Consider the following 25797-nt stretch of genomic DNA (forward strand, 5'->3'; position numbering starts at 1 on the left):
GAAGGTCCATTGCGCCTTCTGATGCGAGATTGTCAGCTTCATGAGGACCCACTCTCTTATGGAAAAGGATCATCAACATTCGCCTGATGTAAGCAGATGGTTCAGTGTGTGATGTGAAAGTTGCCCAATGCTATGTTACCGAACAGATACCTTGAATTCTTCCTTAACAAAATTATATTCTGCAGGCAAGGTTCAACATGGTTAGAACTGGCCGTTTTCAACTGCTTAACATAAGGCTGGAAACTGCCCAAACATGACAAATTTTAGTGGTCATCCATGTGGGAAATCAAACACCAAATCTAGGTATTGCATTGGATCACCTAGTGCACCAACAGACCTGCGCACACAATAGGAGTTAGAGGAACCATGTGGAGTAGGATCCACCGCAGTTGGAGTATATTAGTCGAAAGGACATACCTTATGCGAAATGTCAAAACGGTGGCCTGCATTTGGAGGAAACAAACAGAGTAGAAGTAACGTTTGCTATATATGACAGTCGATCCATCAAAAATGGCGCCGAAAATAGTATACGATCATAAAGGCGAAATAAAATTGCTCATTTCCAATGCCACCCAATCTATAATCCTCGTGATTGTGACTCGTAGTTAAGAATGCTGCAATGTCCAGCATCTTGATGGGAAAATCTTCAGTAGCAACATGAGTCTAGCTTAGTACTTGTTATTGTTTTCTCAAAAATACCTTAAAAATACAGTTTACTACAGTTCGCCAGTATACATATTTGATGTATGTATTCACACGCAATGACAACAAGTTTTCCGCACTTTTAGCTCCCGTCTGAAAAAAATTAAACCGCCACCCTAAACTGAACTTCAGTAGTATAAATGACAGCAATTGAAGTTGAACCGACCATTCTCAGAACTTATGAGATTAACAAGCGGCTCGGAAAAGGGGTAAGCTGACATGCCACACCTCATAGATGTTTCTTTTCAGGCTTACGGAATCGTTTGGAGGGCTAAAAATAAGAAGACCGGTTCAACGGTGGCGTTGAAGAAAATATTTGACGCGTTCAGGAACCAAATAGATGCTCAGGTAATTCTTCCTTCTCTGTTCAAACTCAGATCACATTTGCCTTTTAGAGAACGTTTCGGGAAATAACATTTCTTCAAGCGTTTTCCGGTCATCCAAACATTATCAGGCTCTTGAATGTAATCAAGGCTGAGAACGATCGAGATATTTATCTAGTGTTTGAATTTATGGGTAAGAACTCTAAAACAATTCAGCTGACCGAAAATTAGAGACAGACCTACACAACTGCATCAAGAAGGGAAATATTCTCAAGGAAATCCATAAGACGTACATTTTTTATCAGCTGCTCCGAGCTGTGAAATTCATCCATTCGGCAAATGTAATCCACCGCGACCTCAAAGTAAGATTCTGGTTGAAATTACCGCGAATATCATTGAGCTTACAACTCATCCAAAGACACTTAAATGTTTATTCAAATCCTTTTGACAGACCACCACCCATTGCGGGCTACGTAGTCACTGGTCAAGATTAGAATTGTGGCACTTCTTTCTGTTACAAAGACAATTTTTTCTACATCAAGAATGACGCGTATTGGATGGTTTGACCTTTTGGATGATACTTCAGCACTCAAGATAGCTTCATCAGTAGGTAATAGCGTCTACGTTTATGAAGGTCAACTTAAAATAAACGTGGAAGATAGAATCTTGAGTGATAGCCGTGGCTCATAAAATTAGGCGCATATATGCAGCCACAGACATCATGGTTCGATTTGACCGATGATCAAGTTTGAAAATAATTCCTGATTTACCTACCCATTGACAGCTCTCTGGGGAAACTCATAGTTTCGAAGCGTGATTAGCGATCATTCTGTTAACTCCTTTTAAACACCAACGTTTCAAAATTCTGGTTTCACAACAATTCTGGTTTCCTAACAAATCAGAATGGTCAGAAGACGGTTAGTAAGTTAAAAATCCTGCCATTCGGCCATTTATAAACCCTTTGATGTGTAAAGTCCAGCCACTGTTCTTAATTTTCCTTCTCCGGCTCACCGAAACGTCTTAGTGTTATAAGGATACAGACCATTTGGTTCAGCTTCCTTTCTAAAGTGCGCCAAAGTAAGGGATACTTCCAGTTGAATAGTTTCATACTAAGGGTTAGATACACTATTTGGTGTACTCGATGAAGCTAAGTGAACGAGAAATTTATCGTTGTCGGGTAAATTGTTCGGCTTGTTTTTCGGTGTTCGTTATTTCATTTTTATCCCATCCGTTTTAATATAACACAGAATGCAGAATGTGAATTTTGTACCCTATTTGAATAGCGGAGACACTAAAGTCGCTGTGAGAAATTTTCATTTTTTATTACCATTAGACTTATGCCGGATTCGAAAAACACCCTTATTCTAAGCGATGTTGTAAGACACCGCATGAGTGGTATTCGAGGAGAAGAGCCTGTTACCGTGGTAGGCATGTGTATCTCACTCTAAATTTAATGACAAACAATTCAAACAGAACCAGATGACAAGATCAAGTTTTTATTTCATACTGTTGTGTGTAGCTGCTGAGTTTCTGAAACGGACCATAGGAGTAAGAGTTCCGCACTGAACCAAGTGAATTCTGGTGTGTCTCTAAACATCAGGATAACATGACTTAGAGAGATTTCCATAGAGTTGGCCATCTAGTGGCTTGCTTTTACTGTAAGCGTCTGTGATTAAATTATAATGCAGGTATGTTAGTTTTACAGAAAATCATGTCTTTTATTCATTTCCTCCCGGTCGATTCTAAATTCATATCCAGAGTGGGAGACATCAAGGTAACCAAAAATGATCGATTCATTTTAGTACCCTGAGAGAGCAGCTTTCCAGTTTTTACTGATCTGTTCATTCAAAACGCAGTTATTGCACAACATCCTTCAGCTTAAAACAAGTCATTTCTCACGACTGTTGAGCCAATGCCTCAGTATCCTTATAGAAGAAAGCTTTGTTTTCTTTAGGGCAACCCAGTTTCACCATCATCATCATCATCATCACCATCATCATCATCATCATCATCATCATCGACAGCATGACATCAGTGTTCAACACCGATGGTTCACTGCCGTACAGCCATGATTTATTTGAAAGCCTTATTGTAGAGAAAAGAGTAAAGGTGGACAGGGAAGGGACTTAGTGCCAGCTTACCACAATCATTCCGAGATGCCTACACCTCCCAGTTTATAGTGCTCTGAGCCCAGAGTGCACACATGAAGTTGCACAGCTGAATGATTTTTTTAGCAGTTTGTACTACATCTCACTGCCAGTAGCATAAACTTTATGCCTGCAATTGGTCTACTGGTTGTAGATCAGGCGGGGGAAGACGATTATCATCGAGTGTCGCGTATTATTCTACCATACTGTCAGTCTCTCTCCATCCTATTTGTCTGTTTTGATGCATTAACAACTTATGTTAAAGAAATTCTTCCTTTTGTGAAAATTCCTTGCTCAGCCTTCCAACGTCCTTCTGGATTCAGACTGCCACGTCAAACTTTGCGACTTTGGACTTACTAGGTCATTGTCTAGTCCGTCTACTGGAAGTGGCTTTTCTGTGGAGTCAGTTGCTGATGCAGACTTGGACGGAGGGGATCCAGAATTAACAGAATATGTCGCCACACGCTGGTATCGTGCACCGGAAATACTGCTTGCTTCAAACAGATATACTAAATTTGTTGATATGTGGAGCTTGGGTTGCATATTGGCAGAAATGCTGATTGGGAAACCAGTATTTCCGGGGACTTCAACGATAAACCAGATCGAGCGGATCATCTCCGTCGTTCCAAGGCCTAATAGACAAGGTAGGTTGTAGCAACCTGAATTCAGTAAGTCTTTGTGAATATGCAAAATAGAACTGTGCCGAAAGTAAAAGAGTAAGTTTATACTAAACTATCCCTTACAGCGTTAGCTAGCTCCTTTATTTTAAGCGACCTTTTGCTTGCTTTTTCAGGTTCGCATTTTTGCCGTAGAAACTGATCGTCCTCGCGCAAAGGTTTCCTTTAACCACAGTATTCACCCACGACTTTAGTCCAGTTGTTGATATCACCAGATTGCCTCGTTTGTCCTTTCAGATATTCTGGCCCTGCACTCCGATTATGGAATGTCAGTCTTAGAAGAAGCTCTTCGAAAGTATGTCGGACCCTTATCATTTATTTACGTCTTAATGTGTCTCTTATCCAACCATTTACTTTCATTCGGACTCCCCATGTCCTAATGTAAAATGATTATTATGCTGGTTTGGCTCTCGCCAAAAATTTCTGTTGATAAAGGTGTTCCTCGGAAATAATAAGCAGTAAGGCATCAAATAATCCAAGACTAACCTCTAACGGATCTACTCGCATACACCGTGAACTATCTGTCATTTGATGAGCGATAATAATGCATACTGAATAGATTCATAATGCTGTCTTTGGGATTCAAAAATTCATGTTTTTGATCGTTTGTGGATGCTTTTCTTAGCTCATCTCGTTTTGTTCTCTGTTTTGGGACCTTCTTGAACAAACTAATCTGACTTTACGATAGTCGGGCATCTTTCTTTCCAGATTGATTTCATTTTAACTGACAATGGAGTGTAATACAGTTGATTCTGTTGTACCACTACATTAAAATTTAATTAGGGAAGGAGTCTTGACACAAACTTTTTTCCCTGGCCAGTATTTTCACTAACGCTAACTGGGAACCTGGAGAGCACTCGGATCCGTGCCTTTGCACTATGCTTCATACCACTTCCAAGATCCACCGATGGAAGTTTCACAGTTGAAGCCAATGCGGACTCCAAGTTAGCTCAATAGTAGAGAAATATCCGACTACAAACAATCTGAGTGTCATTTCTTGCTACTTAAATAACTGTGTGGTGTGTTTGGTTATTACTGTTGTTTCAGCAAACGTAACGCACAAAAGTTATCACTTAATAAGATCCTAGAAGGAGATATTGGCGTCCTACTGCATGAAAGTGGAACCAACTTTTGTCGAAAGCCGGAGATTACTAGCAACTGTTCTCTCAGGTTTCTTCAGATTGTGTAATACGCATACTAAACAAATTCTAAAACGCTGATTCTTTGGAATTATCCCTGATTCTGGTCATTAATGAAAGACAAGCACCGTTTTTACCGTAAACAGCAGTACAGAAGATGGCTGTCGACTGATGGCTTAGAATAAACTACAGCTATCTGTTTTAATGGAGGCAAATAGCCAGATCTTCATTTTATCCTGTGACTCATGCTTCCACATAGGTCCTAAAATACCCTACCGAAACTTTCAAGGCTATCAGGGAAGCAGTCAAACAGATTGCGTTCTATTTTCTATATTATCAGTTCCCTGCTGCTCAGAATGGCGAAGAACTCCTTTTACAGAGATTTGATGTTTGACTGCTTACACGGGCACTTAGACCATAAATTTGTCTAATTTGTAGGTTTTCTTGTTATGGCTTAACACTGCGTTTTATTCGCAGCCAATTTGTTTATTCAACGCTTCACTCGTCCTACTGATGTCATATGCAGTAGTGTGAAGCATAAGTAGTATTTTTATCGGAATCCCATTCCATTTGGACAGATTAAATCAGCAAACCTTTAAAAATCTTTCTAGACCAAGCAGCACGTTGGACTCCCTATTTCCGGAAACTGTCGAACGTAATGCAGTCGAAATGGCAAAACATCTGCTCCAGTTAAATCCATCAAAACGACTAACAGTCGAGAAGGCTTTGGATCATCCATATGTACAGAGGTCAGTTAACTTGTTTGAGGTGAATTCATCTTGCTGTAAAGCTAACACATAATTGCAAGGAGTTCACTCTTTCATACTACTTTGCCAAGTACCAGCCATAGGGCATGTGGATGGTCTAAATTAGGTATCGACAGCGGAACTGCTTGTTTTTTTATCTGTCGACAAGAGTACTCGCAGGAACAAGTTAAATACGGCTTTTTCAATTATCCTCCATTCACCCATGTAAGGTTTATTTGAATAGACATCTGGCTCTCCAACCATTGTTGCCTTGGTGAACTCTTGTGTATACAATGCTCCCCTTATCCATTTGTAACAGCTACCCTCTAACATATAGCTGCGCATGGCACTCGAGATTTCTGAGACTTTTGTTTCACCACTGGACAGCTACCTCTCGAGTGTAGCCTGATTTCCTAAATATCGTGAGACATTGGGAACTGTGATTAAGAACAGAGAAAGTGGTATAAAATGGAAGAAAACACCTGTCATACTCTCTTGGTCGGCAGTGTGGCAGGTGATAGACATTTGACTGTGAAGCACCAAATAACATTACTGGACATCGAACTACGGATTACTTTTGCTATTTGGAACCATGTGCACCAATATTTGCGATGCCTTCTCCGTCGGCTGTCGCCTCGAGCTGTCATCGCACACAATAAAAACAATAAGAAATTTACGACTGGGACAAATAGACCGAGGGTGCTCTAAGTTGAAGATGTACGTTTTCAAAGTTTGGTATCGGTAGTTTGTAAATAAAGGGACCAAGGACTCCGCACGCATTCATATTGAGACAAGTATCCTCAACAGAGGACAATGGTAATCTCTACACAAGGCCTTGATTGCACTTATTCGGCGAGACGGAGTGGATTCCTTGGAATTTCGGGGCATTGCTCAACAAGTTCTACTGACAAGCTTATTCGATGGGACTTGTAAAGACAAACTTTTAAAGCCCAGCTGCTACAATCACTATCAACAGGTCCGTTCCTGTCTGAAAGGGCCACCTTGATTGTTCAATCACAAACTGAGATTTCGAAGTAAATACATTTCCAAAGGGTAGACTTCTGGAATTGTTGATATAATCTGTGAATAAAACACAGAAATACCTTTCTATGTTTACTTTTGTGTCCGAGTATCTTACAGTTTAGACCGTAGTTGATGCACAAGTTCCAAATTATTTTCGGATTTTGTAAACCCGTGGGGTTCTGTAAGAAAACAGTAGTGCACCCAAATCATCGCACTAAGAAAATCTTCCAATATAACTGCTACAGATGACCGGAGTTCCTGCCTCAGTCCCACCTAATATGTCGATAAAAGCATAAATGCTTCAAGATTCATTACTCCGTTCAACCCCGAGAGCACTAAGTTCTGGAGTGCCGTAGGCTTTCAGAAGGGGTGTGATATGGAGAGCATACAGTGACAGTGTATGCACTGCTTCATCCCTATATCGCACATCTGATTACACACCGATGAATGCCCTCGAAAAAACATGGTGCAAGCTTTTGGATGGAGTTTCGAAAAAAGTCTTTTGGATTTTGATGGTGAAACTGTTCCTAACCGGCTTCACCAGTCGTTGCTACCTAGACAACCAGCGAGAGGCTTTAATAAAAGTCCCTGACTAACGTCAACAAAAGTATCTGCACAATGCTACAGTGACAAGCTGATAACTTTGGTAGTCGTTTTCGGCGCTGACGAGATCGAATGCGTAATATACTATGAGTAAACACGTTGTCCAAGTAACTTACCTGAACATGGCTTCTTCGTTCACCACACTCAACTTCTTACATGCTCGTCTGTTGCTTCTTGTCAGTCGTTCAATTAGCATTTACCATCAGTCGAGTAGAATTTATTTGCCCGCAGATCTGTGTCACCCGTTCAATTGCTGCTTCGTATGCATGAAGGAGGCACCAACACGAAATATATTCATCTGTATGAGGCAGGTTGCACTGGATACCGGTCAACTTCCAGGTTGATACGTAGCAGCCTTAGTAGCCACATCGGTAGCAGCATGACTAGAACCGAGTTGTTACGAAATAACTGTTATCTCGTCCGACTAAACTAACCTGGGAAAAACATCACGACCCACATCAAAGTGACTGTTTATGCCGTGGGTCATATGCTTTGAGCTTGTTCTCAAAACAGACTTTTGTTTCCACTGGTCTATGATGTTCAAAGAAATAACCGCACCTAGGTTAGGCTTCTTGTTTTCCAAGCGGGGAGTAAATCGGATGAGATAAATTATTATTTCAATGCCATCGTAGCCCGCACCTCTCGTTCCTTCCCAAACAGGTTTCGCGACCGCCAAAGTGAGCTCGTAATGGATCATCCTGTGACACCCCCACTAAATGACAACCAGCAGTTGAGCGTGTCAGACTATCGAACAAAGCTATATGAGGTGAGTCACATTAAATTCGGTTACGATCGATCTAACACGTTTTCAGATTATTTTGGAAAAAAGGGCCCAGCGAAAAATTCGTCGGCTCCTCCGTTCGGCTCAAGAAACAGAAAGTCGCCAGAAAACTGAAAGCTCGGTTAGTTTTGATCTTTGTATATGTGTACATAAACCAAGCTCTATATTTGGACGGACCTGTAAAAAACCGGAATGACCTGCAAAACTATGGAAAACCTCTAGAACTCTTCATAACAACCCCTTTTTAAGCTATTTTCGCTGATCCGAAGAACACACTAGGCATAAGGTTGCCAAATACTCTCTGACAGTCCAAGACTGATTCTAGCATTTCTGAAGATTGTCGGTTTGGCGTAGTCCACGGCTTTCCATCAATCGCATATTCAAATTGAGCACTAAGGTATACAAGGTATACTAATTGACGAACAAACTGCGAAGGGACTCAAGTTGGTTTATGATGTTCTTCAACCAAATGTACTGCACATAAGATTGATGGAGCCTGGGCATTTAGGCTTACCTGATGAGCCTCAAAAAGGTCAAAACTGGTCTTGAGATGTTTGATTGGTTTTCAGCAATCTCATGAATAGTGTGATGTCTCAAAATATGTGTATGTTGCCTGCCACTGCTGATAGCTCGTCCTTTTACCACAATCGGTTTGATGGACAACTTTCGCTTAAAAATACATGATAACACTCACCGTCTCATTTTCCTGTGACTGCCAGTCGCTTTAACGGTTCATGGGTCTAAGCAAGGCGCAGCACTTAAAACTGGATAATGGTCCGAAAATTGTAGCCTGAGGCAATATGTCAAGCATCCGTGCCATGGCGCCATATACACCACAGTTTATCAAAACCCGCAACCAAGTCCCAGTTGGATTCTTTCTGTAGTGGCCATACCGTAAGAGGTTGAGGTAAGGGGGAAAGGTGGTTTCTGAATGCTTTAAAAACGCCCCCCAATTGGATACGGTAGCTCAGACCGCTTACATGATCCTTGCTTGTTGTCCTGGCCCAGATAGAAAACTTAGTTGCATACTTTTTCTAAAATATATGCTAGCTGCTGTTTATTACCAACATCCAATGGTTAGTAGTCGCATGGCACCGGAATCATCGCTCACTTTCCAGTGTTGCTAAAACTCTTCCGCAGAAGTGTTCTTCAGTTTCGGCAAAATGGACGCATCAATCCTCCTGACTGATGCCTATTCTCTGCGCCGTTCTGTGAGAACCACCTCACTAGTCACAGTGGTTTGCTCCGCGACAGTCTGAGCGCCTCAGATATTTCACCTTTGTCCAGGCAATGAAGCTGAGTATGTGGAAAGAGCTCTCTCGTTTATGCGTGAAACGATAATAGAGGTCAGAGATTTGATAAAATATACGTCTTTATTTTCCTTGCAGCAGGGAAAATCATTGAAGCATTCTGGGCCAACATTCGACGAAGGTACTCAGACTACACCCGAATGTACGTTTGTTCTTCTTATTCAACTAGCATTTGAGTGAGAATAACGTAGTCTAGTTGACGAATTTTTTTGTTGGTGGGGTTGACCAGCTGGCCTTTCTGTAAGTGAATGATAGGACAGAATGGATCATTTCCGCAGTCTGTTGTGGCGCAGTGTATCTGACGTAAGTGTTGGCAGAGCCGTTTCAAGTATGCGACCAACCACCTGCCGGTAGCACAAAATTTTAGTCTTTCCTAGTGGGTGTTGACTGCTGGAATAGTACACGAAATGAATTTATTCCGCAAGTGATAGATTCACTTGGGCCTCCCGTGAAAACCAAAAGAGTATGCAAATTAGTGTATTTCTCCAATTAGAAAGGCCCCCATGCACGCTTCCGATCAGTCAGCGCGCCAAAATACTTTAAAGTTGCCTTCTAAAACAGCAGTCTGCGTTCACACCCTTTTACACGCTAAGATTCTTGGCCCTTTATTAGGACATCCTGAAAAAATTCGAAAGGTGACTAGATGGAAGTATTGTGTGTAAGTCTAACTATAATGATCACGCGGAATCAAGCTAAGGTGTTAAAAAGGGAGCTCAACAGCTTGTACGTAACCCGAAATGCTGCACATCTCTGAGGACACCTTAAGACTCCTTTGGGTCTGAGTGAAACCCTAAGTTTGCTGTAGATACGTGTTTTTATGTATACCGGGATGCTTAAAAAGTAGCGTCACCAGGCCGAAAAATCACTGTGACCTCCCGGCTACACACAGATAAATGTGAGTACGGAACGCTCGCTTTTGCTAGCAGATCACGTCACCTCAAGAAAACTAAATTGCTTCGGTTAGCTGTGTCTAGTGACGATTTCGTTGCTAATGCTGTTCAGCCTTGGATGCACAATGTCTGCTGACTTGACTGTCCACCCGAAGCTGGGATTCCATGCCACAAATGCCAGCGCCATCTTTGAAAAACTAGCGAAAAGAGTATGAAGCAACTGGAGTCTAAGTCTGGAGACTAGGCTGCATGTCTGCAAGACAGGAGTTCCATCTGCCTTCCTGTACAGCATGTATCGGAGCAGACCCCAGTCTTGAGCGACTTTCGTATCCACTAGCTGAGGCAGATACTTGTTGCTCGTCCGACTAAAAGAGGTCCTTCGAAGAGCGCCCTGCTGTGTTCCAGCCGTTTACGGTGGATGGTGAGTTTTTTCTAAATCCGGCGGAACAGAATTCCCAAGTAGCTTCTGCGTGGCTAATTGAAAACAAAGAAACTGAACTTTGACAGCAAGTCTTCAATATTTGGACATCTTGGTCAAAAGCCTTAAATCTTCTGATGTTGATTTCGTGAAGTGGTAAGCGGAAGCGCAAAACAGGAGAACTCTAGGCTAGCAGTGCGAACTGGGGTTCATCAATTCAATTATTGGCAACTTCGAACCAAAAGTTTGAAGGCTGAAAGACACGGGGATGTTATCGGAGCTGTTTGATTTGGAAAACTGACTCGCTAGATCTGCATTTTTATGCTGATCGCACTGTACTAGTTGACCACTGGTGGACACAGTGATGCGTTGGCAAAACTTCTATGAGCAAGATAAGTTTTCCAGACCACTCCTGGTTTTCTGAAGACATGGGATAGCTAAGTCTTCAACAGCGCTATAGATGAGTTTTCATGACCGTCGCCTTACAGACCCAGAACGAAATTACCTTAGTACATCATAGTATGGTAATCCCATGATGGTGTTAGAGGTAACTTTCAATTATCATCATCGTGTGAATGGATCGAATCGAATCATGAATAACTGTAGAAAGCCCTGCGTTCGGCTTTCGACCTATTATCAATGAGACTCCGGGTCTATCCGAAATGTATGTCCACCGGTTTCAGCTGCTATGCTGTTCATCTTTGTCTCATCAAAGTTCTTCGATGTACTGGATATTTCGCAGCGTTAAGCACTGCTGGAAGTTACTTCTCTGCATAGACAAAGTTAAATAATGGCTAGCACTAATTAACCACATGTGACTACCTGAGATATATGCTTCGTGACTTGTGTGGGCTAATAACGTGCTGTTTGGATGCACTCTGGAATTCAGCTAATTCAGTTTTGTTCACTTGTATTGCCAATTATAGGCCACCAAATGCGCATGCTTATGGTTTTAGAACTGCTCCGTTCATTCAACCCCACGCTTTTATTCCCTGAAGTTTACACTGGGTACAGGGCATTTGATTGGATGCACATGCGGCCAAGCGTAAGCCGCTTGTTGCGGGGACGAGGGAGGGGTATCAACATAGCTCAGTTTCACAAGCCAATGGGAAAACACAAGCCAGCCCACCATTCCGTGCACGCTCGGGTCCTCACGCTACGACGCATATGGATGAAGATTCGTATGTATGACAATTGTTGCGCTCTGTTGTTGACTGCAATTTAAACAGCTGAATGCACTTAGTCCGGCTTAGAGCTCATTGATCGGTGCTTGTCAGATTTGTCTTGAAGGAAGACGACCAGTCGAAAATATTTGTCATCCATCATTGACTATGTTGGTTTGTCATGGTTGCTCCTTAGACAAAAAGGCATGTGATTTTTAGACCTCCTCTCAGCTGGGTTCTGGTCGAAATTCCTTTCAGAACCCGAGTTAGGGCTCAAGCTGAGAATCTATCCCGCTAGGATCCTGAAATTCAATGGTAACCTAGGGGAAACGGTCAAAAGAGGAGTATTATCCCTCTTTCGTCGGAGAAAGTCTATAATTTGTGTTCCACGTCCAGTTCAAACCGCTGTCATGGAGCGCCAAAAAATCGTTCGTTCTAGAAGATCACTACAAAGTACATCAGCTTGGACTACCACACGTTCAGCTGTAGGGTGCGCTAATCCGCTCAGGCTCCAGGCAAACACTCACACATCAACCGGACTGCATTTCTACTGAAGTCGGCAGGGCAATGAACCCGAATTAGCCCAGTCGCGATCGTAACGACGACCATGACTTGGCTGTGTCGCGTGATGATGCGACAGGCTCAGCGTGAGATCCAAGTCCAAGTGAACCAGGAAACTGACACAACTCCTTAACCCGAACCTCCATTTGAGCCTGGCTTACTGGGATTTCATTCCGTGTGGCAAACAGATGCGTGAGATCGCATGTACCTAGTGAATAGACAAGTTTGTCACGACTGATAGCTGTAATAAAATATATGTTATATGAAACGGCCGAGCAGTTATGTCTGTCATTACATCCGAGGCGAGTTTGTCTCAGGCTAATTGGTTAGCCGGTTTACCGTAATCTAATTTACCACCAGAACATTCTATTGCTCAACCGGTCCACTGCAATACCAACTTAACGCAAACCCATTGACGAGTCAAATATTGGAAAGGAATCCAGTAGGCAGCTCACAGCTAGAAGAGAACTGGAGCAGCCTATGTCCCAGTGTATTCCGTGAATTTAGATTGTCCAGTACTCTAGGTCATTATATATAATATATATATATATATATACTTTCATGGAAACCTTTTCAGCAAACTTTCCGGTAGTGTTCCATTTGTTCAAATAAGACCGTCTACCTACATATCAAAAAGGACAAGAATCGATCGTTTATCCCGAGAAAAACTAACGCGATGCTCTGCTTAACTTAGGCTAAGATACTTGCCGGGTCAGTGCGTGTGAACTCAACGAAGTTTTAGAAATTCAAGCAGCGGCGACCGAATTATGTGTAACTCTTTCGATGTCAAAATCCATATAAGCTTTCCAGCTTTGTTCAGACTGGGTTCCTTCGCCGCTAACGCCAAAGTAGGGCACATAGTACGTAATCTTCGCTTCACTAAAATACACACACGAACTAATTTGATTTGTTCGATGACGAGAGAAGTAATGTACCATTTTTCAAGATATTCTTAGGTCGGAGAACCGTTCCACAGTTTAATGTTTTGTCATAAAAAACTCAAAATAAACCAATCACTCCTGGTTTGTTTCGAACAAAACGGACTCAAAACGGACTCAAATTTTGTCAACAGAACTGTTGTCATGGTGTCGCTTCGCCAAATGCCCCACGGTAAGATCTCTTGCTTCGCAGAACTTTTACAGAGTGATTTCAGAATTCACTCTCGTTTCAATAGTCCTCAACTCATCCTGGCTTTATTCTATCGGCCAGTTCACTGGAGGAGCACTGAACTCAGTTTGCGTACAGTAGTAGTGTAAGTGCTCAGTCATGGTGAGGCAATGTTAGTATGAATTCTACGAATCCCTCAATCACCTACAAGTGATAAAAAATTGTTCAGTATGCTTCCAAACTTTTAGGATCTATGTGACTGGGTTAGTCGACCGATCCAATCAGAACGTTTGCTGGGTTGTCGTTCAAGGCTTCGGGCAGATCACCATATTGACCAAGCCCTTTCATCAGACACGGAAACCAATGCTCCGTAATGTTTTTGGTGCTGATTTATTCTCCTGGAGGAGTCAGCTTCAGTGAACTTAGTTTTCCCAAGAGACCAGCATTCTGGCAAACGTGAATAAGCCTAGCTAGATCTAATTGCCCTGACGCTTCAGACTGTGGTAACGAACTACTTCTGTATTTTGAACCAGCATCACAGTCTTGTGTGACCACCCAATGGGTATTGGTGATCAGCTGTCTGTGGAGCAATGAGGATAAACCTGACCAGACAGATCCCTGGGAGAAACCAGCTAAGTTACTCGGTCAGGAGTAGTGAAAGAACGGTCAAGTAGCAATTAAGATTTTGTCTAATTCGGTCATTTTCCGTGGCCATGGACTGTGATGAATCTCCATGCATAGCTCACAGTGTTTGGTTCTGTGAGATCGCTATTCAGTTGAAAATCAAAATGAACCTAACCGCTACCTTATAAAACGATCTACACAGGGATGCTCTTAATTTCACCTTCTTTCATGTGTATCTCCGAAAATGGACTTGCGTAACAAAGTATCCACCACGTATGGCAGTTCAAAACATGTACTCCATCGGCCAACCGAGATGAATGGTCGGGTGAATGAACATGGACACCGTGAACGAAATGAAGCGTACTATCAGAACAGTACAGGAACAAAAGCTTCGCCAGCAAGAAAACACGCGCATTTCTCTCCCATTACTCAAAGTTTCCAATCTTCTAAAAACCCTGAAAGTAGATCAAAGGTACTGAATAACGGCTTACACGAGGTAATCACGTGGTCGAACCTTTTATATTTAATTTAATTTATTGGTTGCTCCCGTTCATATAGAAGCCTCGTTATTAAGTGAGTATCCCAATTCTTCTACGCTGAAAGGGTCTACATCTCACCAAGTCTAAAGCCTAGAGGAAACTCCAAAACTATCGTCAGTCGTCATCGGTTAAAAACTGCATTGAAACATCGCAATCAAATATAGTGACTTTCGTGGTCCGGTTAGCACGTGTCAACTAGATCTGTGAAAGACACAAAGTCAGAAAGCAAAACTTGTGGCTCCTGCTTGGATGGGGAACTCATAGCATCGACGAAGTAAGCAGTAGTAGGGTGCAATCCCTGAAAGAAAACTTGGAGCTCTTAATCATGGTGATTCATGATTATGGGGCCCAAAACACGTAACAATGATCAACAAATATACTCATTTCCATATAAGTTGGATTTTTGGGGTAGACTCAGTTGAACCTCTCGTTTATGATGCTCTTCGACTGAATGTACTTCTGAAGAACATCATAAACGGAAAATTCAACGGAGTCTACCGTGAAAATTAAATAGATCTGCAATTGATCGTATTTGTCAAAATAAGTCCAATTTGGGTTCAACTAGAACATAAGGTTGACGGAAACTTGGAGACTGTGCCTAGCTGATGAGCCTCAAGAGAGACAAAACTGGTCATGGGTGCCAAAGAGTTTTCAGCAACCTTTGAGTAGTTACCTTTATGATACTTAACAATAATTCCTTTAGGGGCTATTTACTTAGGTATTTGCCTACTTGCAATTGTTTCATTCTTATTCAGTGTCCTTTACGAAAATAGTGTGCGCATTCAGTATGAGCATTTCCACAATCTGGGTGACAATGATTTTTGTTGTAAGGGTGAATTCCCGGTTAATTGGATCTATTTTGTTTTGCTGTTAACTTTTCAGACCAATAACTGTCTTCTCTAAGCTAAACAGATGGATGTGTACATAGTGGCTGTATTCCACACTTTGCCCTTGTTGTCATATTATGTGCCCGATATCTGATGGATACCGTTATTTCTTATCCCATCTTTTATCCGAACTTTGATAATGAGTACTAGTTACTCTGCTAACATGGTCAGCATAAGTGAATGGAATCCAGCAAAGTGGAATAAGTTTAAGTTGCGAGTGTATTGTCAGTCCAAAAAGTGGGATGACAACTCTAGCAAAGCACATTTCTGAATGAAACTCCCTGTTGACTGATATCAGGTTAGCGCAGCTCAGTGAAATGGAATCGTACGCAAGGTTGGTTGTTTTCGTTTACGAGTCAAATCCCCACTGCCCCTATGACTATGATGGTCAGTCGAACCAGACATTTACCGGATACTGCCCCTATGACTATGTTCAGATGGTCAGTCGAACCAGACATTTACCGGACCATGGGCTCGTGTTTTGACATCAGTGCATGGTAAACACTGTTTAGGTGGGTTGATTCCCACTCGAGAACTCTTTTTTGCTGTGCTGCGAACACAGAAAGCGTATAAACCTGTCTGTGTAATAATAAAATAGTTATGATCACACTTACCCTGATGCACTCATTTCTAGCTTACATTGGTGTGAACGACGAACCTAAGTGGAACTCTGGGAATAAGCCAATCTCAAGCGACCCAGGAAGGGTTAAACCGGTAGTGGATTGTTGAAGAGTTTTCAGCAGACTTATGAGTAGTGCACTGTGCCTGGAAAGTACAGGAGCACTTGTGGTTGTCATATATGAACATCGCCTTTTGCTAACTCACCATGACATGAACACGAGAATGTGTTGGAATATTCGTAGCTCGGGTGCATTAGTTGGTATCTGATCAGATGGCTGTTCATCTGTTCGCAAGCTTAGCAGTCGGTTTGCAAACTTTTGTCACTATTCGAGGAGACACTTAAAAGTCGATCTGTCAGCCCTTCTTGTACCGCTTTTTTCATGTGAAAGGTTCCTCAACATAATAGAGTCGGTAACCGTGATGTCGACTACGCAACCAGCAAGACAAGGCCTGTTCAATACCGATTGCGGAGCTACAGTCGTGAAATTGATAATCCTGTGATTCTTCGGTCTTTATCGGGGTTAACTATGAATCATCGCCATCTCGAAGGTCATAGAGTAACTCAATCAAGACAGGTGAGTTTTGCTCACAACTAGTAATTTTCTAAGCCACGTAACCGAATTCGTGCCTCATCAACGCAGAGCAGTAAGCAATGTTGACATTGATGGTACTCTGTTGTACAGCCACAGAAGTTAATTTTCTAAAAAACGGGAAGAATTGGACTAATTCCTGGCTTTCCACAAACATTCTGAAATGCTTACGCTTGATCAGACTATTCAGGTAAAGGTGGAGAACACTAAACGCTGACGACTGCCTTATTTTTCAACTTATCCATTCAAATGCAGGGATTCCACAGGACAATTCCAAAGAAAGTAGAATGAAGGGCAGTTGTCCGGATGGAAGTGGTTCAGCCTGGGTGGCGCATGATCGAGTTACATTAGCTTATGAAGCTGGACCGTATTCGTAACTAAAATTTAGTTTTTGATTGCTTCTCTCCGCATTCATTTTCGTGATGTTTATTTGGTGATGTTCGACTTAAACTCGTACTACAATACTTCAAATATTACCTGACTTGTGGAAGGTATGCTTCAATAAGGCTTTATTCGGATTTCAATTTGTATAGAAATATGTATTTTTCCCAGAAAAAAAAAACAATGGATGCGATGTACCGTTGTCGTCTATGAATTTCTCTAATCAACATCCCCACACACAGGTCGATCCAATTAGTGTCTTATTTTTACCATCAGGTATAAAAATTACACAGCGTGTGCAAGGTTGCTCCAGCTGAGGACTCATGACCCCAATCCTTGCCCAAGTCAGTGCGATTTTCTCCCCTAATTGGGCACACCACAGTGCACGTTACAGTGGAGGGTGGGAAGAACGATACATGATGGAGTTAGGCGACACATATTCGGAAGTCGCATGGAGGGAATTATGCCTCACAATCCCTATCAATGTTCTCCTGACCTTGCTTTCTCCCTGAAGGTGAAGAATATTTTAGGTTCCCCGTGCGAATGATAGCTACGAAGAACAGCTTTGTAAACAGGATGGTTCTTCTAAAAAAAGCCTTCGCCTCTGCTAATACAAGTGAGCAAATTAATGGCTACAATACCGTCAAAAACACACGCTTTTACTTGATTTTGCCTGGGAGTTTGCTTGATTTTCGCAAGTTTAGAAGCTAACTGAAATTTGCTGTCAGACCGAATAATGTATGGGATGTCAGCCATTGTCTATCTGTATTATTTTCCGTTACATCGAATACCCAACAATTTCAGAGCTTTGAACTATGGTTAGCCGGAGTTCAGAGCTTACTAGTGGTTTTAGATGTGTATTTTTATTAGTAAGCTGTGCTATGATAAATGTTCGTGTTTAACGCCCTTTCTTCAATGTCAGCGATCCACATTTAATTTAATTCACGAAAAGTTTTAAATGGAGGCGGTAATAGGAAAACTTAATCAACTAGTGGGATCGCTCAAAATTAGATTGCCTTAGATTTTCGGACTACATGAACAAACGGCTCCGACTGTGGTGCCAAATCTCGAAAGAATCGCTTTGAACTGTGTTTATTTTGTGAATGAGTTCGTTATCTATTCGGTATAGTTTAGTGCACGAATGTGAAAAAAGACCAACAGAATTTCGCGAATTATGACTGCCCGATAGACCGTAAACAAGGTTGAAATGATACTAGGCTATTGGTGAATTTTGCACAGTCTTCTCGAATCTTTTGTGAACTGGTGCACTTATTTGTTCTCTCAAGGGGAGGAGGTTAGTGCCATCGCGCCGGTGAGTTCATATGTGGCAGCCTAAAGATGTCCGTACAGCACCCTTCGCGTGGTGCCTACTGCTTGTCTTCAAAGACCGTCTTCAAAGAGCAAGGTTCATTTTCCGGACCGTGTCCGAACCTTTCGCGGCTGATAATACACTTGATTGTGTGGAATGATGTGGGAGTAGAAGATAAAATATAGGATTCTTGATTCGGTTTAACAAGAGGCTTGTATGCTGGCTGGTTGGTTTAGTAACTAAAGCAGTTATTTAAAACTGATAATCCGGTGATCGCCAATTCATCAGCATTACTGAATAGCTTGAGAGAACACCAGGATTTGTAGACGCAAGGTATCTCCGTTTTTTTGAGTTATAAAACCGCGCATTGAAACACAGGAAGTGAAAGAACCCCAGTTAAACCTCTCACCAGTGTCCTTGACTCGGTTTGAAGATCTTTTGCTGAACTTTACAGTCTGCAGACCAAAGAAGGTAATTCAAAACTCCCGAACACCTGTTCAGGTTAGAAAAAAGTTTCTATTTTTTTTGTTAGCACACAAACGTTAAGCCAAAGTGAACTGGGCAGTTTGAGGATCGACTCTCTCGAAGTTAAAATTATATTTTAACAGAAAGTCTGCAATTCCGTGAGGTTTTCTATATATCCTACTATATATATACATTATATCTTACTATTTGATGCCCTGTTACTCTCTGGTATACGTTAGCCCCTTCACAAGAAGGAAGGGACAGTTTGACTTCTAAGCATAGCCTCTGTTTTAGAGAGGATTCACTTAATAGTGGTTGTCGGAAGACACTTTTATTCTTTGTTCAAGGACAGGGCTCCCCTTAGTGGAGATTACTTTGCAAAGCAATAAAAGAGTAACCAAGTCTTGTGGATTTCAAAGTGATGCTTTCACGCTTCTGGGATCTTTCTCTTTGAGAGGTTAATGAACGCGTTAAAAGTGATCGACCGAGCTGGCCGTGGTAAAACAAATAAACAAGAAATACGCTCGCTGAGGAATAACTCGCACTATCCCCAAGAGCCGAAAAATACTTTACATATGCGACCAGCTTTCGGGCCTCTCGTCCAGTTCAGTAGATCTACATGGCTCTTTGATAAATATCATGCCGTATACAAGTTATTACTTCGCCCATAATTCACTATCGTACTCATATATTTTGTCTACATAAAATCGACTGAAGAGTGCAAACACATTATGTCGGTGCGCATACGTTAAGTACGATTAACATGATCGCAACATCTTCATGCGCTACGGGCGTTTGAGAACTAATAAAGATTTTGGTGCTCCTTCTACGGTTGAGTACAGTTCACCAGCAAGTAACAGTAAAAAAAACTTTGCCGGGTGCCTTTACGTCCTATCGCGCCCTCATTCATGCCAAGCATAGTAGCAAAGTTTCCTATGTCCAGGAGTGTGTGGTCGTCACGCACATCAACGTCTTCACAGCTCTGCCGTTAGTGAGGGCCTAGTAACGAGCTTGACACCAGGTGCATATGCATTGCACATACGAAGGGAGTGTTAAGAGGCTGGTTGGGCTAATTTATCAAATTTCAGCCGCACCAATTCCATCCGATTTTGTCACAAGGAGATCTAATGGCTTGCACTGATAGTTCCCATAGAATTGCCATAGCATCAGGAAGCAGCTATGGAACGCCAAAAGAGCATTCTTTTTGAATGCTAATATCAGAGATGCCTAACAGCACGGCAAGTGTTAAAAATATGTGGCAAATTTATGCGCTAAGAGTTCAAAGAGGAGGTCATGCAAAGTTTTGTCCAATCCATGATATTTAACAGAATTGCCGGGCTGGTAAGTTAGCTCTAGATAGCATTCTTGGATAAGAGAATATGCTATAAAGTCATCCAACATCGTGAGCCTCATCTTTTTTTAAAAAAAATGGTCAAACGGATAAGGACGTTCGAGCAGAAGAATTTATTTCCTGTGCGATCATCCACTGGACTGGGCCTGACCCTCTATGCCCATCAATAGGTTAGCGTTGTTGTCGGAAAAGTTTCGCTGATGCCAAGGTCATGTCCTCTGCAGAATACTCGCCGTCAGTGTTGAAAAGGAACTTACTGTAGTTGATCGAATCCGCTGGGATATCATCCTTTACGCTAGACATAACAATCCACGGTTTCTGCGTTGAGTGAGGGAGTTTACCTGTCAGGGAGCAGGTGAGGAAAGTGAATAAGAGGATTTTAGCCAACGACTTCATAACCATGGACCGCATGAAGTCCAAGGTAGGAAAGGTGTTTTCGAAACAAGGGTAGGAGACTGTCCCAGTAGACTGGAAAAAGTGGGTGCTAGTGCCCATTAAAAAAGGGGCTCGTGGTGGCCGTGGTAACCACCGGGGAAGCACCTTGACCGCGATCGTGACGAGGCTGTTGGCGTCATCTGTACTTCGTCGCTTTATGGTTGCTCGCGAAGTATTGACTCAAGAGCAGCAAGCAGGGTTTCTGCCTGGTAGTAGTTGCATTGATCAAATCTTCACAGGTGCTAGAAGAAAAGCCATACATACAGACGACCCACAATCTTACTATTCTTGAATTTCCAAGGCACGTTCAACTCGGTCGGCCGGTCTGTTCTTCTTGACACGCTTGCCCACCAAGGCATTCCCCAGAAATTTGTGAACACAATAAGTTCTTGTTATTATCGGACTTCCGGACGTGTGAGTAAACTTAGAGCTCTCCAAAAGCCGGCCAGCGGTGCCCACTCTCTCCATTCGTATTTAATTTCGCACGCAAGGCGGTCCTTAAAAACTCGATGTTCAAATATCCTCTGATCTGGAATATGCAGACAACATAGTTCTTACCTTCGAAGAGGAGGAGGAGACGCAGTTGTTTTAGAGGAACTGACTAAAGTCCTTTGGTTTGAACTGTGCACCCACAAAGTGTAAGGTCGTGCTCGTGGGCGTTCAGTCACTGAACACGCCCCTTACAATCCAGGGAGAGGTAATGGAAGTTGTGGAGTATTTTACGTATCTTGGTGATTGTATTAGTTCTGATTGTACTGTGACAGCTGAGACGAATGCACGAATCTGCAAGGCTCGGGTAGCAACTGCTAACTTGAGATACCTGTGGCAGGAAAGTGGTATCAAGCTGCAGTAGGGCTGTTTTTTGTATGGCTGAGACTTGGTTTGTTCGAGTCAGGCGGAACTGAGATGCCTTCAGGTGCTCTATAACAATTGTCTCAGAACCAAAACTCATTTGGTTTGGTGTCTACTAGTCCGTAAAGAGGCAGTTAGAAAGTGAATATTCGTACGTGCAACGGGAAATTTTATTGAAGAATGTGTCCAGCACCAAAAGCTACGTTGGCCAGGCTGTGTGCTTCGTATGTCAAACCATCGTTTGCCGAAGATAGCGCTGTTTTCCTCCCCCAATTTAGAGTGGGGCAAGCAGAGAGATGACCACCCCTTAACCTGCCAGAGGAGCATAAAAGCGATTACGAGACGTTTGTGTGGTGCCGGTGCTACTCGCCCACATTATAGGGACTGCGTGATCCCCACTGAGCCTGGGTGAAGACGCTGCAAGATATGGTTTCTAATCGATATCAATGGCGTTCATTTGCCAGTTTCTATTCAGACTGCTTGAATGAGCGTCTGGAGATGTAAGCCCCTCGGGAAGATCGTAGTAAGCTAGCATTAAGCCCCTTCCCTGTACACCTTTATTCTTTTCTTCACAGTAAAGCTTTCAAATAATTCATGGTTGTACGGTAGCAACAGTGTTGAACACTGATGTCATGCTGTCGATGCTGCTGCTAACGCTGATGATGATGATGATGATGATGGTGATGATGATGATGAAGAGGATGATGAGTATGATGTTACTGTTAATGTGAATGAAGACAGCATTTTCAAAATCCGTTATATATATATATATATATATATATATATATAACAGATCAAAACACATAAGAACAGTCAATCTGGACAAAGACTGATAATCAATGGTTGCAAATAAATGTAAGCGAGCAGCTGTACGGCCACTCACAGCCACTCACTATAGGTACAGTGCGATTCTACACACGAAATTTGAGAATTATAATACGGATATCGACCGATTCTGTGACAAATGTATTTTCACTTCTTACAAACACTGACACCTCGAACTGTGTTCCGCAAGCTGACCGAAAAGTTGTCGAAATGTCAATCACGTCTCTGGTGTCAGAAGCGTGGGTTCGAATATAACAGTCTACGGATCATCAGTTTCTACCTGATGGACGGACGGATTATGCTCAGATACGCGCCTTGACTCTCACTTCGCCATTTGGCCGATGTGGTCGTTCTCGGAGGGGTAGATTTTCATTACCACGGGACAGAGTTCTTACAATTTATATTGCCCTTTCAGCTATCTGATAACAAATGGACATTTGAAGGCTGCATTTGGGCATGCGATATAAATTACTCTTGCAAAAATCTTTTATAGTCTTCAATTTAGCACTGCACTAAGCATATCATCTTTGGACGGAAGATGGTGGCAAATTACCTTCTGTTTTACTCCCTATATGGTTTGTTTTGGAGGTCTGATGTTTGAACTGTTCGGTAGAAGTGGCATAGTGTGTTTTTTCTAATAAAAAAAGCTGGGCATCTCTGTTATCACAGCCCATTCGAGAAGTACGTCTGGGACCTCGAAATCTAGACATTCGTTCCAGTCTGCAGCCTACGGGAAAGCCTATGATTATCAGACTCCCTCTCAGCTAGTGACATCTGTTTGAAAGGGGATTGATGAAAAGTGGATAATGACGTGCATTATTGTAGTCCACAATTAAACTGGTGTTCATTGGGCTTCAATATGGTTAATTTTTTTCTTCAGTGTGATATGTTGTTTGCTGTTGTAGTGGTCTACTTCGCCAAGGTGACCATTAGCATAACATTTTCCATCCGTTTTTTTTGACATACAAGACATTTGGCCTTTCTTTTAGACCTATCATAGTTCCACTTCTTAGACAGTAAACGCTGACGAGTCTGCATTCAAAAGCAAATCGATACGGCGGTTTTGAATTCTATTCAGGCTTCTCTTCTGTTTCCGTTGGCTAGCCATGGTGAATAAGGAACGGTGGGTGAAAAATTGGTATTCGTTTAGGGTGCACGTGGCTTCACCGTGTTGAAACCCAGCTTCTGCATGACCTGAGGTGTAAAAGCCTTCCTAGGAGTAAGTAAACAGTGCCGAAATATTAGCGACATGGGAACCGCTACGTGGACTTGTTATCTGAAGGCATTTTACTCTCTTACAATCTCCTCCGACTGCACTGTTCATTGGATTGTTGCGGTTCTAATTATTTCTTTCTATTTTAACTCTATCAACACTCGTCTTTTAGATCCATATTTAACGCAGACATATCTCGCGTGCCTTCCATCTCTACCCTATCGAAAATAACGAAGGTGCAAGATACTGATAAGTTCTTTCACCGTCGATTCTGCTCCCTTTTTTCCGTGAACTATCAGTAAGCCCGGCGCGATCGCCGTGTCACTCAATTCATAGACCCACGTCAGGCTCTGCTTTACAACAATATCGGAACACATTGCAAGTATGTTTACGCTCTCCCTGCCACTGGATTAACTTTATAACTTATCAGGGTGTGGGAGAAAAACCAAATCTTTCTTATGACTCAATTCTTCGAACAAGATGACGTTGACATGTTCAATATTGTGTGCACGAACATGTTTCATTCGTACAGCCACTGCATACGGGCCCGGAAGAGGACACCTGCAGAGTTTGGCCATTCATTATTGTATAATCGGCCCACAGTAGGTTGTGTGGCCGTGGTTCACAGCTGGAAGTAAACACAGACGTTTGATTCACGTTCCCGTTTAGCTTGCAGGCTTAAGACCGTTTTATCAATCGCCTCTTTATTCAGGGCACGTGCAATGTAGTGTGGAATGTCGGTTACTTTTTTAATTGGTCATTGACCAGGAAAACTATTACAAAGTACGGAACACGACCTCTCCGTGAGTTTTAAATCTTGAAAAATGGAAAGTGTTAAAAAAAGCAGGTGTGTCCTTCTAACTCATAGAGGTTTTTGCGAAGGCTGTGCTCGAAGGTTAAGCCCACTATGCCTTTCTTCACCCACCCTGCCTTCACAGCTTCAGGCCAACGCAAAGAAGGACGGAGTGCATCAGTCACTTACACCGTTTACTGCCGTCAGTGCTGGGGTGGATGCACACACTAAGGCTGTTTCTCAACTTGGCAGTTATTCACAAACCTATGGCACAGTTTCACGAAGTCAACTTTCGCAGCTTCAGTCGCGACAGTGGACACGATGAAATGCAAACGAATCTGTTGGATATTTCTGCCTGTGTGCCGTCGCTTCTTTTTTCCAGCCCATCTATTTTTGCCTGATCATCAGTTGTAGTCCGTCAATTCCATTACTAGTATACTGGTGTGGATAATGTTTGCAATTCTTAGTCAACACTTTTGAGCAAATACAAACCAAATCCGCAGTTTATGCAGCTTGAGTTCGTGTTCTACTCGTCTACCCCACCTGCTGGTAGTTGCATCAGCGTTGTGGAAATTTTCTAACTATGAGGCCTCTTTACGCCCGATAAGGTAGCAAGTTCACTATTTAAGGTTTGAAATCATTTGGAAGGTAACTTTGTTCAGGTTATATACACGCTAAGTTTTGCACCGAGGAATAACGAGGCAGACGCTGGTGGTCTTGGAGACCCATAGAGCGGGATGTCGAGTGAAACAGCTGAAGAAATCACGATCATTACCAGCAACAGGATACAACGACTGTCTGTCTTCCTTTGTTTCAACACACTGATTTCATGATCCGTACTCGCATGCTGACGAAATGACTGTTTTCTTGGGGATTTTCAATAGTTGGACTATCCTGTGCAAAGATAGAGGCACAAATCTGTACTGATTTCGTGGGATATCTTTATAAACAGCTGAAACAGGGATGTCAATTCGTTGAAGGGACTGAAAATGGCTGTCGTGGGTGTTTGGTGGAATCTGACGGTAAAGTTTCTACATAAATTTACTGTTAGTATGTGAAAACATCGCCTGGTTTGTGACGGTATACGAATGAAGTCGCGTACCTTAAGGTGTGCTCAGTTACGCACTGCTCTGGACTGTGCGTCTTTAGTTGGTTCGTTTCTAAAAGGATGTTTGGTCAATTCAGCACACAAATCTAATACGCTCTAACCACCTTTGTGAAACTGCGCTCCTTGTGCCATTCAAACAGACAGACCAAGGGTAAGGTGGACTAGGTGGTTGCGAGATATGTTCTCTTTAATTTGCGACCTGAATGCCTTCGGT

General features: G+C 42.4%; 2 protein-coding genes across 2 annotated transcripts in view; one reads left to right on the forward strand and one right to left on the reverse strand.

The window, feature by feature from the left end:
* Positions 1-842: 842 nt before the first annotated feature.
* On the forward strand, positions 843-24982 carry T265_00952 (hypothetical protein; the record flags this gene model as incomplete). Its single annotated transcript, XM_009164867.1, has 11 exons — positions 843-911; positions 952-1050; positions 1098-1218; positions 1257-1387; positions 3471-3816; positions 4087-4144; positions 5600-5737; positions 8021-8126; positions 8173-8262; positions 16651-16836; positions 24621-24982. The coding sequence occupies 11 exons, from the start codon at positions 843-845 to the stop codon at positions 24798-24800; spliced, it is 1524 nt and encodes a 507-aa protein (XP_009163131.1).
* The window catches only part of T265_00951 (hypothetical protein), a gene marked incomplete at both ends in the record, with an annotated part of 42684 nt that continues 29387 nt past the window's right edge, over positions 12501-25797 (reverse strand). Inside the window, 2 exons of the mRNA XM_009164866.1 lie at positions 12501-12724; positions 20615-20698. Of these exons, the coding sequence (XP_009163130.1) occupies positions 12501-12724; positions 20615-20698 (308 nt within the window). The remainder of the gene's footprint in view (positions 12725-20614; positions 20699-25797) is intronic.

This window comes from Opisthorchis viverrini (genome assembly GCF_000715545.1).
Source record: "Opisthorchis viverrini unplaced genomic scaffold opera_v5_10, whole genome shotgun sequence".
NCBI lineage: Eukaryota > Metazoa > Platyhelminthes > Trematoda > Opisthorchiida > Opisthorchiidae > Opisthorchis > Opisthorchis viverrini.